The 15,522-nt window shown below is 47.8% G+C and overlaps 1 protein-coding gene across 14 annotated transcripts in view; it reads left to right on the forward strand.

The window, feature by feature from the left end:
• The window catches only part of ARHGEF25 (Rho guanine nucleotide exchange factor 25), a 79,670-nt gene that overhangs the window by 41,918 nt on the left and 22,230 nt on the right, over window positions 1–15,522 (forward strand). For 12 of the 14 annotated variants that reach the window (XM_077923777.1, XM_028721324.2, XM_077923775.1 and 9 more), the window contains 4 exons: window positions 7,330–7,643; window positions 12,533–12,610; window positions 13,956–14,083; window positions 14,613–14,679. In XM_077923777.1, coding sequence (XP_077779903.1) covers window positions 7,330–7,643; window positions 12,533–12,610; window positions 13,956–14,083; window positions 14,613–14,679 — 587 coding nt within the window. The remainder of the gene's footprint in view (window positions 1–7,329; window positions 7,644–12,532; window positions 12,611–13,955; window positions 14,084–14,612; window positions 14,680–15,522) is intronic. The other 2 variants (XM_077923778.1, XM_077923779.1) reach the window with 1 other exon arrangement.

Below are 15,522 nucleotides of genomic sequence, written 5' to 3' on the forward strand. Positions count from 1 at the left end.
TCCTGTGGAAAGGGGGTGCATTTCCCCTTGGAATCTCCCATCTCCAATAGAAACCCTGTAGTACTGTTGTTGTTTAGTCGTGTCCGACTCTTTGTGACTCCATGGACCAGAGCATGCCAGGCACTCCTGTCTTCCCTGTAGTACTACCTTCTCTGTTATGGTGCCTTAAACCTTTGCGGGTCAGGCAGTTCCCACCTTGGAGATGCTTTGATAAGGCGGTGAAAGCACATATTTGAATGGCTGAGGCTCATGAAGCTAATGTCAGAGCCATGTCAGAGCAGGCCAAAGGCCCATCTTGTCCAGCACTCTGTTCTCGCAGTGGCCAACCAGATGGCCGTGGGAAGCCCACAAGCAGAATCTGAGCACATCACCACTCTTCCCACTTGTGGTTCCTAGCAACGCGGGTACTCGGAGGCTGTACAGAATCACAAAATTGAGGAGTTGGAAGGAAGCACGTGGGTCATGTAGTCTAACCTCCTGCAATGCAGGATTTTTTTTTTTGCCCAACATAGGGCTCAAACCCACAACCCTGGGATTAAGAGTCTCGTGCTGTACCAACTGAGCATACTGCCTCCAACACTGGCTAGAAGCCACTGATAGATTTCTCTTCCACAAATTTGTCTAGAGGCAAAGGAACTTCTCTCTGTAAAATGTGGCAAATGTATTTAATGGGTCCTGCATCCTGTTCCCACAGTGGCATCCAGATACCTTTGGGAAACCCAGAACCGAGCCGCGCATGAGCCCAAAGCCCTCTCCTGATGTTGTTCTCCAGCACACTGCCTCCGATACTAGTCTAGTACACAGCCATTGCGGCTAGTATCCATGGACAGGTTCAGCCACCAATGAATTTGTCAAAGACAAAAGAGGAGTTCTCAAGTCCATAGGTTATTTTGTCCTATAAGACAGACGCTCAGTCCTGCTTGGAAATCACACCCAATAAGTAAGAAGGCTCTGCTGTCCAATCCCAGTTATGGTCTTGGTTTGTTATGGAGCAGGCGAAAGGAGAGGCAGAAAGACCCTTTCCACATGCTTACGAGTTTTTCTGTTCCATTATTTCCCATGTTCTAGGGGCTGAGCCTGATGCTGAAAAATGGGCTCTGGAGCCCTGCCATAGTCAGCTCTGGGCTCGGATTAAGCCCATCTCAGAACCCTCCCTGGGTGCAGTTTTTGATACTGACTGAAAATAGAATGCGGAAAATTTCCCCCGCTGGGTGGTTGTACCGCCTGAGGGAACTGTTGTCTTTAGAAATCCCCAAAAAAATGGTGCTGAATAGAGGGAGAAAATGTGTTTTTAAAATAATAATAATAAAGCCTTTGAGTTCTGAGTCTCTCCTTCCCCCCACATGGCTCCACCCACCAGCACATTCAACTCCTGAAAAACAGATGGTGGATGGCGCAGCCAGAGCTACGCAGGCCTTGCCAAGGAACGTGCCGTGCACATTCCTCCTCCGCCAATATTAGGCTGTTGCCCCACCGGCGCCCATGGAACTAGGGGGTGGAGGTGGGAAGGGAAAGCAGCAGAGGGACATTAGCTTGGTTAGCACGCAGCTAAGGGTGGCCTTCTCTTGTGGCACAAATCTTGTCTGAACGTGGCCATTTACCCCTTGTTTGCTATATTTCAGAGTGTGTGATGCTCCTGTGATACTTCTAGCCAATTTTTTTTTTTAGAGAGGCCAGCGAGAATCAGGTTGCAGGAGATGGTGCCTTTACAGACAACTTGTACAGACAGTTGTGAGTTGTTGAGCTCAGCACCCCCTTTACACACACTAGTCACATATTGTGCCCAAATATGTAGCAACTTGTTCTTTTTTTTCTTTTCTTTTTTTTGTAATGCTAGGCCTGGTCAAGGTGGCATTAGACAGGGTAAGCCTGAGGTGGGGAGCTATTTAATGGTGAAAAAGCAGCTAATGTTGTTGTTGATTTAGTGTATAATTTATTTTTATCACAGAGTGCCATTTGTACTTTCTGCCTCAGGCACCAAAATATCTTGGGCCGATGCTGCTTAGTGAGCTTCTGGAGGACTGCCTTTGGCTTGATGAGCTCCTGACGTTCTGCAAGCCTGAATTACAGTTGCCCCAAGGTCACTGGTGTCTCAAGGTGCTAGCTGTAAACAAAGCTCTCTTATAGTTGTGGACTGGACTCGCACAGGAATCTTAGGGATAGTGTCCTCCACTGCAACTGAGAGCAGCAGACACGGCTCTGGCCTCTGACGAAAGAGTACTCTCAGGTGGCTGACACCAATGCCTGGAGCATCTTCTATCTGAGATGGTCAGCTCTGTCTGCCTAATGTTAGGGCTAGTCTTCCCACACCCTGTGGTCCCACACTGCCTAATCCACCCCGGTAAATAAAAAGAAATAAAGAAAAAGCATAGGCATAGCTGTGCAGGGCAACTTTTGACCTGGTTCTTATGTAATGCTGAGCTGAATTATGGTGTACTATGAGTGCAATAAAATAAAAAAATTCCTTCCAGTAGCACCTTAGAGACCAACTAAGTTTGTTATTGGTATAAGCTTTTATGTGCATGCACACTTACTGGAAAGAATTTTTTTTATTTTGTTTCTACTACGGCAGACCAACACCTACCTGTAACTATGAGTGCAATAGTGTGCAGATACTCACGAGAGAAGACGGCAGCTAATTTACTCTTCCTCCAGTCTTTCTGTTGCAGTGCTGCTGTGACCTAAGCCATGGTTTGGCTTGGTGTAGTTTTCAATCCCCAGCTCACAGTTTGTCCCACAAGCTGTAACTGTTTGTTTGCTTGCCAGCCACTCTAGGAGGTCTCCAACAAATTAAAACACAATAGAACACCAAAACATTAAAAACTTCATTGAACGAAGGTTTGTTCTATGGCTTACTGCTCACGGTTTGTCTTGAGGAGACAAACCACGAGCCCCAATTCAGACAACACACTAAATCATGGCTTCACTCATAGCAGCAAGAGTACCAAAGGGAGGAGCAACACGGCAGCAATCTCACTGGGAGGCTACACAGTTTAAACTAAGCCATGGGTTGGCTGAGTGCTATGTGCAAACTGGGCCCATGTATAACATGTAGTTTGACCCTTTGGGGGCTTTGTTTTCTGTATTGTGTTTTTACTATTTTTTGTTGGGAGCTGCCCAGTGTCGCCGGGGCAACCCAGTCAGATGGGAAGAATTGTTTGTTTCTTTGTACCTCCTCCAAAATACCGCATGTGCTACACACCAACATGAGCTGTGAATTAGGTTTAGCTGTGATAGATCCAATTTTGAGAAAGAAGTAGTCAAACCTAGTGCTCTAGTTGAGAGTACAGAGAGTGGCTACACAAGCTCTTTCCAGATGTCATTTTAGACTGCCGGCATGCTTGGGTCTTGTGTTAGCTAGTCTTTTTGATATTTTCTTAAAGAGCCTGGAACTAGAGATTGTGTGCTTGCAATAAACAAGCAGGATGAGGCTGGGCGGAGGTCTAGAGTCTCAGGTGGTTGGTCTGTTTCTGGGCTGACCTGCTTCAGATTGTAAATGGGGAGTCTTGGGTGACTGAATGCTCCTGCAGACAAAATAATTCTCTCCACATAGATGGTTTTTTTTTAAAAAAAACTATCTCCACATAGAAATTTAGAGTGTTGGAGTGGTGTTGATGATGGAGACTAGCTTTCTGTGTGGTGGGAATTTTTTATGTGGAGGAGTATTCAATTAATAAAAAAAAATATCCAAAAAAAACAAACGAAGATCATGGCCACTGGGCCTATCACCTCCTGGCATATAGAAGGGGAGTCACAAAATTAAGCAGTCACAAAATTAAAAGACGCCTGCTCCTTGAGAGAACGGCGATGGCAACCCTAGAAAGCATCTTAAAAAGCAGAGACATCACCTTGCCAACAAAGGTCCGTATAGTTAAAGCCACGGTTTTCCCAGTAGTGATGTATGGAAGTGAGAGCTGGACCATAAAGAAGGCTGATTGCCGAAGAATTGATGCTTTTGAATTATGGTGCTGGAGGAGACTCTTGAGAGTCCCATGAACTGCAAGAAGATCCAACCTCTCCATTCTTAAGGAGATCAGCCCTGAGTGCTCACTGGAAGGACAGATCGTGAAGCTGAGGCTCCAAGACTTTGGCCACCTCATGAGAAGAGAAGACTCCCTGGAAAAGACCCTGATGTTGGGAAAGATGGAGGGCACAAGGAGAAGGGGACGACAGAGGACGAGATGGTTGGACAGTGTTCTCGAAGCCACAAACATGAGTCTGACCAAACTGCGGGAGGCAGTGGAAGACAGGAGTGCCTGGGGTGCTCTGGTCCATGGGGTCACGAAGAGTCAGACACGACTAAATGACTAAACAACAAATTCAATTAATATGACCTCTCATCTGCAGTCTGAAGCACTTTAGCCCAGATGCAGGTTTGCCACCTGTGTGGGAAGTTGGCCTAAGACTTTGGGAGGATGAGGTAGCAGGCTGCAGAGAAGGCATTGTTTGCTGCACTTTGCAGGTGCTAATTGGTTATTTTTAAGCCTAGCAATTGGTCCTAGCAATGTCATAGACATATGTACTGCTGGCCAGTTGCCATAGCGACATCCCTCACACTGTCATGTCAGTTTCCAAGGTGGGGTCAGGTGCCTGTGGCTTGACACATCTCGGGTTCCTGATGCAGGCAGTTATTTCAGGAGGAGGTGTCATCCCGCTGCATTGCATTATTGCCTCCTGCTGGGCGCTTGCTGGGCTGTTCCTGCAGAGTTCCTCTGGGGGAGCACGGCTGCCCTTTCCTCACCCATGCCTGCTGCCTGCTTCGCTTACGCCGACATCTTTCTGCACTTGCCCACCTGCATACATCCATGCCCATCTTTCTAGGCACATGGGACCACTTCACAAGACCATACAGAAAATAGGCTAAAGGCCAACTTCTGCTGTTGAAGTTAAGCAGCCAGTCATCAGTGCCTGGGTCGTGTGCGTGTGTGTGTGTGTGCGTGCGCAACACTCATTTTTCTTAAATCTGATGACTGGTAGCTGAATGTGGGAACTGATTCTGTATAAAAGCCTTGCATTGTGAGATGATGTCGTGAAATGAAAGTTTCATTTGCAGATGGTGTATCTGTGATGGTCCCATTCACAAGTAGCTCCTTGATGCGGCAACTGCCAAATAACTACTAAATCGTACCCCAAGCATATAATAATGAATTGTAGAGAAATGCCAAGTGGGGCACATGCATATGTGAAGTAGGTATAACCCCTTTGGAGCAAGAGCAAAGTGTCTGCATGATGTTAAACAGTAAGTAGGTATCTTGAGATGTGAGCTGCTTGAATCTGCTGTCATAGATCTGTATGCCTGTGTTGTGTTTCTCCAGCTTACACCACCATTTTCTAATACAACAGCTTTCCTCTCACCAAATTTTTAAGGCCATTTGCTATGTTTATCACAGCTTTCAAGTGAACATAACCCTGCAATTTCCAGCTTTTCATTCTAAATGTTGAGATTAGGCATTACCATTTTCTAACAGCGCTGGAGTGACACTAATATATGCTTTTGACCACTTCCAAACTGTGTTGACGTTGTTCCAACTGAGTTTGCAAAGGAGATGGATGCAGAGCTGACCTCGTAGCCTGATCAGGCATCATGTGTATAAGAACCCAAAAGGTCATGCCCCATAACAGTGCAGGTGTGGAGCTTAGCAAAGTTTAGTGATGTTCAGTTGCAACAAGGGGAGTGCAAGGTGATGTCTTCTTAATAAAGTGTTAATGGCTCTGGAGGAGGTAAGCTTAGCTGCTGAAGGCGCCATGTGGGGTTTTGCCCTGTGAATAGTGGTGAATTGAGAGAAGCAGAAACCACCCACCTACTTCCCATGTGCATTCCAATAGTAGAGAAATTCATTTTAGCGGGGTGGAGGGTGGGAACCATCAAAAGTGATGTAATCCTGTTCACTTCTGTACTCACTTTGAATGCTCACACTGATAGGGCAGAGGCTGTAAGCTCCAGCAGCTATTTGAAAACACAGAACAGGTCTCACAGGCCAGGGCTACGATCTGGAGAGGCACACAGTACAGCAATCTGGGTGTGGGTGTGTGGGTGTGTGTGTAGGATTGTTTGCTTGATTTTGTTCTAGTTTTTATCATGTATTTGTGCTTTTATATTGTATTTATTTGTTGTGAACTGCTCTGAGATCTGTGGATGAAGGGCAGTATGCATATTTAATAAATAATAATTTGCTGAAGCTAAGGGGGTCTGGGTCTGATCAGTGCTTTGATTTAGACTGCCTGGGAATCCCAGGCAGATCAGGAAATAAAAGTAATAGCAAAGATCTTCTACAGGCTTGCTGTCTGAGATCCATTTTACTAGAAATACCAGGGGCCTGAATCTGGGAGTTTCTGCCTGCAAATAATGTCATCACTGAGCTATGGCTTGCTCCTTCTAACACCTTGGATTTCAGGTGGAGCAGTTCAGGTCAATGAGGCCCTCCAAGCCTCTCTAAGGCAGCCCTCAGGACTCCCCCCAGGCCGCACTTGCCCCGTATCCTCCTGTGGACCCTCTTCAGTTGCTTTTGCATATCCAGAATTGTCAGGATGCTGTCAGCGGCTCCCGGCTGGTTGCCCAGGAAAGTATAAGACTGGAAAAAATTTCTTACATTACTTTTTTATTTCAGTCTTTACAGAGAGAGGCTCTTGGTTAATGGCATTGTGCCGAGTGAATGAGGTGTCCTCATTCGTCGTCATCATCACCTCCCCTATGGGTGCTGCTACGTGCCCTCTGTCTTTGAGCTCTTTGCTCTCCTACTTTTAAGGCTCACCGGGTTCTGGGAGATGAGGGTCTGGAATGTTTTCAATGATATGTCAGCCAGGTGTTGCTCTGGCTCTCCCATGGTTTCCCCCTCATCTGCCTCTGAGCTGTGACCTCCCTCAAACCCTTGTCTATCTTGTCTTCCTCCTCCTCCTCCATGGAAGGGTCAGGATTCCTCCTTCGCCAGTCCCTGACAGAATGTGCCATTGAACTGTAATGACAACCAGGCTTGCCTGGTTGGAGTGAGATGGGTATGGAGAGTGTAGCTTACTGTGCAAGCTTAAGAGTTGCATCCATTCCTCTACCCAGGTTTTGCCTCTTGCACGTGGCCCTTGAGAGGATGCCTGAGAGGGCTGCAAAGTGTTCCGTGCCCCTGCCTTGTGCATGCATTTGAGTGACCTTTTCTTAAATTGGGAGGAAGGGTTTCCAGACCAAAGGGTGTGCCTTCCTCCAGGAAGCTTTGAGACCAGCCTCTTTCCCCTTTAGGACGCAAGCACGGCCTCTGCGCCTCCAGATTTGTGTGTGCTTTGAGTACGTCACAAAATCGGTCCATGTACTCACTGGTTGTGCCTGTCCTCTCCCTGCAGATCCTTACTCCATCGCAGGCAGCGATGGCAGCATCTCTGCCTCCGTGGCCTCCATCCAGCCACAGGCATCCAGCAGCTCGGCTCCCAGCTCCCCCGCCTCCCGCCACTCGGTCAGCACCCTCAAGAAATGGCTGACCAACCCTGTGCGCAAGCTAAGTGCCGGCGGGCTACCTCGGGGCGAACGCCCACTCAGGAAACAAGAGGGCCGGGCTCGGCGGCACGGGCGCCAGGAAGATCGCAAGAGCATCGACTTGGGCCTTCTGGGGCAAGCAGAGGGGCCCTTTGCTGTCCCGCCGCAGGAGTCGGTAGGCACGGTGAGAGCAGAGAAATGCCTGTCTTGCCATGAGCTAGAAGCTGTCTTGTTTCCCTTCTGGACTAGTTAGCCACAAGCCCCCTGCAGATGAGTTGAGGCAACTGAGACAGAAACATGCCAGAAGCAGGGGGGCTAACATCATACACAAGTATGCCCATAGAGCAGTGTCCATCAGCTTCCACCAAACGAGCCACGCTGTCTGATGGGAGTGGCAGGCAAAAACATCTGGAGGGTGTGCTGGGTTGGCAGAGGCTGTTGCAAAGCAAACAGAGCACCTCTCTGTGCTGCAGTGGGTCAGTGTCTCTGGCCGTTAACCAGAAGGTTTGTGGTTCGAGCCCACCCAGGGCTGTGGGCAGGTTTCCTGCATTGCAGGGGACTGGACCAGATGACCTTTGTGCTGCCTTCCAGCTCTACAATTCTATGGTATCAGTAAGCCAAGCCACGTGATGTAAGAGAAGACCTCCATAATCTGCCCAAGGGAGCAGGGGGGAGGAAAATTGCAAGGCCAAATGTGGTCATTGGTGAAATCCTGAACACGAGCAGAACTCATTGACGACACCCATCACCGAATTGTCCCAAGGAATATGTAAAATGACAGATCTCTGTGCCATCCAGCGTTCTTGCTTCATTGCGGCTTTTCTTTATGTCCGCAAGAAGTTTGGAAAAATAAACCTCTAATATACTGTGTATGTGTGTGTGAAGGAGAGGGTGTGGGTTTCTCCTTTCTCATCCTAGCAGGTAACTACTGAAGCACCAGAGCTATAATACTTTCCCCTGAATGAATCTCCCCTGGTTACTAATTCTCCTCTGCAATTTCAATCCGTACCGGTCCTCTTCACCCCTCTCCTGCAGAGAGGTCACTGAGTTTCATTTTAATATGGGACCAGGCTGGGGAATGTGGAGGTCTGTCCTGTGAAGCTTGGTTGGCACTGTGTACCTGGCAGCAGCACTTAGCTCTGGCACTGCAAATCAGGGGTTGTCAACTTGGTGCCCCCCAGATAATGGGAGTTGTAGTGCAAACATCTGGATGGCACCACGTTGACTAGCCCTGCTGTAGACGGAGTTGTAGGGGCAACAGGAGGGGGAGCCAAAGGTCCATAGTGCCTATAAGACCCTTTGCTGTTTGTGGGCTGAAAAAACAACCTCTCTTCCTCTCCCCCATTTTGTAAGTTGCTCGTCTCTCTGCTGTGATAGAGGATGTGGGTGTCCTCTGACATACTGTATATTTGAAGCACATCCTTTCCCCCAAAGAATTCTGGGCAGTGTAGTTTGCCTCTTGCAGAGTTGCCATTCCCAGCAACCCTGAACAACCTACAGTTTTGAGGGAAAGAACGTGCTTCAAATATAAAGGTTTTGTGTTTGTCGCAGCCAAAGCCTGATTTCTTTCCTGACACCAGATGGGGAAAAAACAAAAAATGTTTCTGGGCCCATCTGAAAGTGCTTTCTAGTGATATCCTCATCCAAAACAATAAATTAATCCAAAGGATTGCCTTTTCTAATACAAGCCTACCAGTTTAAGGAGATCTTAAACGGAAGTTATCTTGTGCGTCCCAACAGTCCCTGAAATATCTGGTTGGAAGCAAGGTGAGGGCCTTTCTGGTAGCTGCACCCAAGCTTTGGAAATTCCGAAGCCTGCCTGGACACCTTATTTTGTCTCCCCACCCCCAGGGTAAATTACATTTATAACCCTTTTTGTTAAGGGTTTTAATTTTGTAGGAAGCTGGTGGTTTTTATCAGGTTCCTTTGGGTGACATTTAGAAATCTCTGCTTCTGTTGGGGTTTTCTTGGGGGGGGGGAGGGTAGATTTTTACGGTGTTGGTTTTTTATTTCATTGTTTTACCTGATAGCTATTGGACTCTCTTTGAGCAAAGTGAGGATATAAATCAGAACACCCATATGCAAACCTTAAACACCCTATTTTTTCCCCTTTTTGACAAAAATTGTCTCAAGTTTACATGACTGGTGCCTGTTCCATTTCCTTGTTCTCACCCCCCCCCCCCCATTGTGCCTTTCTGCTTTAAAACCAAACACCGTTGAGATACTTAAAATCCCAAATAATGGGAAGAGAATAGATGGTGCATAATTAAGCCGTTGCACTTGATTTACATAATTCTGATTGAAGGATTTAAGTATCCCAGTGGGAAATTCTGGATTTTTAAAGAATACTGGAGGAGGCAGAATAAACAGTCCTGATTACTCTTAAAGGCTAATATTGCTTAATTCTTGCTGCATTAGGGTCAAACTACCTGAGGGGAGGGTTTAACCCCTCCCATGCCTCTCCCAGGACATTTTGCCCCTCTGCAGGGCTTACTACAAGCTGTCAAACACAGCGGGGGGTTGGAATAAATTAAAAATGGTCAGGGAGGGGCATTTAATAATAATAATAATATAATAAATTTTATTTATATCCCGCCCTCCCCAGCCGAAGCTGGGCTCAGGGCGGCTAACAACAATAAAACAGTACAAAACTACAGCATAAACAACACTCTAAAATCATTCATTATAAAATTAATTAATTCAAGCCACTGGCAACCATTGGGCCAGAGCTCCGCGAAGATTGCCGAGGGAGGGAGTCAGGCTGTGCCCTTGCCAAAGGCCTGGTGGAACAGCTCTGTCTTGCAGGCCCTGCGGAAAGATGTCAAGTCCCGCAGGGCCCTGGTCTCTTGTGACAGAGTATTCCACCAGATCGGAGCCACAGCCGAAAAAGCCCTGGCTCCAGTTGAGGCCAGCCTAACTCCTCTGTGACCTGGGAACTTCAAGATGTTTTTATTTGAAGACTGTACGTTTCTCTGTGGGGCATACCAGGAGAGGCGGTCAGGGGTTAATTGGTGGGTAGGGGAAAACATGCCTTGCCCACCCACCAGCTGTCCCCTGCAGATTTCCCTACCCCTGTATATAGGCAAAGGAAAACGCATAATAATAATAATAATAATAATAATAATAATAATAATAATAATAATAAAAATTTATTATTTATACCGCGCGGATCTGGCTGGGTTTCCCCAGCCACTTTGGGCGGCTTCCAACAAAATATTAAAATGCAATAGTCTCTCAAAAATTAAAAGCTTGCCTAAACAAGGCTGCTTTTAGATGTCTTCTAAAAGTCTGGTAGTTGTTTTTCTCTTTGATATCTGGTGGGAGGGCGTTCCACAGGGCGGGCGCCACTACCGAGAAGGCCCTCTGCCTGGTTCCCTGTAACTTGGCTTCTCACAGCAAGGGTACTGCCAAAAGGCCCTCGGCACTGAACCTCAGTGTCCGGGCAGAACAATGGGGGTGGAGACACTCCTTCAGGTATACTGGACCGTTTAGGGCTTTAAAGGTCAGCACCAACACTTTGAATTGTGTACTGGGAGCCAATGTAGGTCTTTCAAGACCGGTGTTATGTGGTCTCGGTGGCTGCTCCCAGTCACTAGTCTAGCTGCCACATTCTGGATTAGTTGTAGTTTCTGGGTCACCTTCAAAGGTAGCCCCACATAGAGTGTATTGCAGTAGTCCAAGCAAGAGATAACTAGAGCATGCATCACTCCGGCGAGACAGTCCGCCGGCAGGTAGGGTCTCAACCTGCGTACCAGATGAAGCTGGTAAACAGCTGCCCTGGACACAGAATTGACCTGCACCTCCATGGACAGCTGCACAATTAGGATCCTTGTGCCCTGGCCTTCAGAAGGCGAGGGGCTGTTCGAATTTTGCTATACACATTTGTGGAAAGGTGCTAACAGAGGAAACACCAGTTTGATCTGTAAGTAGTACGGACTGGCAAATGCTTGCAGTGGTGGCTGGTCCAGCAGAGCGGGGGAGGCACTGCTGCACCACTTTGCTCTTAGCACTTGCCTGCCTTTTTACTTATTCCAAAGAGTGGCACTGGCTGTTAGCTTCCTCCTCCTTAGGGCTCATCCAGACTTCCTTTCCTGCTAGGCTTCTACGTCTGAGCTTCAAAGCTCCACATCCAAGCAGTTTTTGTTGTTGTTGTCCTGGTCCTTTCCCTGAGAAAACCAATGTTTTACCACTGAATCAGAGCAGACAACAATCATAGTTTGCTCTGATTCAGCGGTAAAATGCGGGTTTTCTCCAGGAAAGCGCAGGGTAAAAATAAAAAAATGCTGCTCAGAAATGGATCTTTGCAGCAGAGACCTGTGCCTGGATAAAGTAAAGGTAAAGGGACCCCTGACCATTAGGTCCAGTCGTGACCGACTCTGGGGTTGCGGCGCTCATCTTGCTTTATTGGCCGAGGGAGGCGGCGTACAGCTTCCGGGTCATGTGGCCAGCAGGACTAAGCCGCTTCTGATGAACCAGAGCAGCGCACGGAAACGCCGTTTACCTTCCCGCCGGAGCGGTACCTATTTATCTACTTGCACTTTGACGTGCTTTTGAACTGCTAGGTGGGCAGGAGCAGGGACCGAGCAACGGGAGCTCACCCCGTTGTGGGGATTCGAAACCCACAGCGCCACCCACGTCTGGCACAAAAGAAAGTGCCACACTCCCGTTTGCTCCTTGCCTAGAGCAGGTCCAAGGGGTTTTACGCTTGACCCACACTTTCTAGGAACAGGTCTGAGCGGCTCCCCCCCCCAAACAGCAGGACCTGAGGAAGCATGGATAAGCCCCTGGTTCTCAGTATTGGTTCTTGCACAACTGAGCAAGAGAGAAGAATGGGGAGAAAATGAGAATTACGTAGTTGGCTCTGCCTGTCATTGGCTCTGGCACCTCCCACTGTTGGCTTCCATGCCTTCTGCCCTAACAGTACGAACAGGGAATTTGGATGGCAGGTTCTAGTAATGCAGTTCTCATAGGATGACTGATGATTTGGAGAGGGATGGGGGGGAATTCCCTGTGGCCCCCAGAAGGCTGAGCTGGGCTGCCACCCTTATCTAACATTCTTCCCTTGCATTACAGGATAGCACTGCTCATCTCCCAGACCTTTCCCTGTTCTCCAGCCAGCTAGAAGGGGATGGCTCAGGAAAAAGCACCCAGGTGAGCTTCAGGGTGATGAATGGGGGAGCAAAGTAAGAGGCAACGTTGTCTTGCACCAGGTTGAGGGGGCAACAATCCCCCCTCTTCTCCATGGGACCCCAGAGAGGACTACAGTAGCTGTGTGTCCTACTTTACAGAGAACAGTCCTCTGTTTTGAAGGGGGCAGTCCTATATTTGAAAATGTTCTCTTTCTGAGGGCTTCCCAGTCCATGTCTAATTTAAGGCCAAAAACCATAAAAGGGGAGAAAGCAGAGGCCTTGAAGTTGCTCATCAAATGTTATCAGCTCCTGGTCAGCAGACTTCAGCAGACACAACCAGCAATTTTCTTCTTGCCCCACTTCTTTCCCAGGCAAATGCCAGTCCAGAGAAATCCCAAATTGCTGTTTGCTGTGATTGAATGCTAAAGAGTGGTTTTGGGGGGTGGGGGTGGGGAGAGCAGCAAACAAGAGGAAGTGTGCCTTCCCCACCATGGTGAGATGGACTGTATTTCCACAAACAATTTCATGCAAATTAGTGTCCCTTTTTTGTGACGCAAATAATTTGGGGGGCTGGGTTGTGCCTGTGCAACGCATATCTGGCCATCCTAGAACATGCCAGTCAAAGCACCAGATTGTTTTAATGCTAGCAAAAATAGCAAGATGGAAAATGTTGCAGGTTCCAACAGAAACTAGCTAGAAATAAAACAACTGTGGAATGTGGTGCAGTTAATGAAAATGACTTTTTTGAGTATGACTCGGAAAAGAGGATGATATCAAGTAAATATGAAAACAAATGGCATGTGTTTATAAATTTTTGGAATTAATCTGAGGATTATGAAGACACATTGCTTTGTTCCTTCATGATTCTGTAAATGAATTTGAATGGTTTGTTTCTTTCCAAAGTAGAGGCAGGATATAGGGCTACATAGCTGTGATATATATATATAGATAAATATAGCTATAGATATAGATAGGCATTTTGAATAAAACAAACCAACGAGAATATGTTTAGCTGAATGTCATTTGATTTGCGGTTTATTTGAAATGCTTTCCTCCAAAATTAGTTTTCAGCTCTATTTCAGGCAATTAATCAGTCAATCATTTCCAAAAGCAGGATATCTGCTTCAAATGTGTCCCAGGATCTATGATGGACATTCTTTCCTTCCCCTGATCTTTCGGAGCCTAATGTGTTGTGAGTGAGCTTAGGGGAAATAGAAGATCCTGCTACACCTTCTTGGCCCACACAATATATTTTGCGTCTCATCCTGGGTCCCCAGTGCCCCTTTCCCCGGTTAATCCACCCAATGTGAAATGTTGTAAGGCGTTATGGGCTCTTCTCTCCCCCCCCCCCCTTTCTCTCATGGCAGGACCCTGACTCTTCTCTGCTCCTTGGTGACCCTCCAAACCCCGAGCCCACTTCACAACCTCCTATGCCACCCCCAGCCTCTGAGGAACAGGAAGAGGAGGAGAGGCTCAGTGCCTTAGAAAAGAGTATGTAAGTGATTTCTCTTGTGCACCAACTTCCAGGCAGCAGTGGGAAGGGCAGGGGGAGGAGCAGCCTCTGCTGGGGAGAGCAGATGCACAGACCTGGTGGGTACCAAAACCCACCCACAAACGCGGGCACTATTTCACAAGTTTAGCGGATTCAGGGCCTGGGCGCCAAGTATGTTGAACACATGCCCCATAAAAGGTAGGCAGTTGTGTGCCTCATTTTTTCACTGCACACATTCTGTCTTTGTGGAGTGGCCCCTGGCTGTCTGCATATTCATGCCTACAGATGTATTGAGTATGATGGGGGAACCATGGCCGCGTAATGTTGTCCTGGTGGTATGCCTGCTGCCTCTGTAACGTTGAGCAGCTTGCTGGCAGGGGCCTTCCTGTGGGTCATGCATGGGCCTGTGTTGAAGAGGCTGGCAGCGTGCCTGTGGCATTGAAAAGGGAGATAGGAGGGGGAAATAGAGGGGAAGGGGGTCACGCAGTGAGGTTCCTTCCCCTTAGACATTGCTACTTCCTCTCCCCTGCAGGTTTGTTCTCAGGGAGTTGATTGAGACTGAGAAGATGTACGTGGAGGACCTGGGCCAGATTGTGGAGGTGCCAACATCCACTCCATTTTAGGCACTGATTCCCCTCTGTCCACCAACGGGGCCGTCTCCAGATTTTTGTGGGACCTTGGGCAAGAACCTGCTTGTCTTCCAGTGAGAGAGCACACTGCTTGCTGCTCACCTCTGTGTTTCTTGATCCGACCCCCCTGTTGTTGTCCTAGGAAGGAAAGGTGAAGGATCAGGCTCAGTCCCAAGAGCCCACAGTCCCATGGACCCACGGCCCCTAGGCTGCTGGCTCTTGCCACATCCCACCAGTCTGTTCCATATGCTGGTATTTTAGTAGTTTTATGCCCCACCCTTTCTGAAAGAAATAAGAGTGTTTCCACCCCTGCCCACACAGTGTTCCTTCTGGTATCCAAAACCACTGCCTTCTGTGAGCAGAAATCTCCCCGCTTTTCACACTTCTGCCTGAATGACTTTTGCCTGGCAGCAACTTTGACCACAGACAATGTTAAGCAGGGTTAAATCTGAAAAAAGTAGCAGTATTTGGACCCCAGTAAGGATCCCAGGCTTCTGGTTCTTCCTTTTTTGTTTTAAAAACAAGGGAAGATAAGTGTGGCATTTAACTAAGTTTTCTTCAGTGTATACTAAGGGGACCTAACTAAGGGCTCGTCCACACTCAAGTTTGTCCCATGATTTCTAGTCACAAATTGTAGAAATTATTTCCATAACATGATTTTACATGGATAAATTTGTTGTTTAGTCGTTTAGTCGTGTCCGCCTCTTCGTGACCCCCTGGACCAGAGCACGCCAGGCACTCTTGTCTTCCACTGCCTCCCGCAGTTTGGTCAGGCTCATGTTTGTAGCTTCGAGAACGCTGTCCAACCATCTC

Source organism: Podarcis muralis, chromosome 2 (assembly GCF_964188315.1).
Source record: "Podarcis muralis chromosome 2, rPodMur119.hap1.1, whole genome shotgun sequence".
NCBI lineage: Eukaryota > Metazoa > Chordata > Lepidosauria > Squamata > Lacertidae > Podarcis > Podarcis muralis.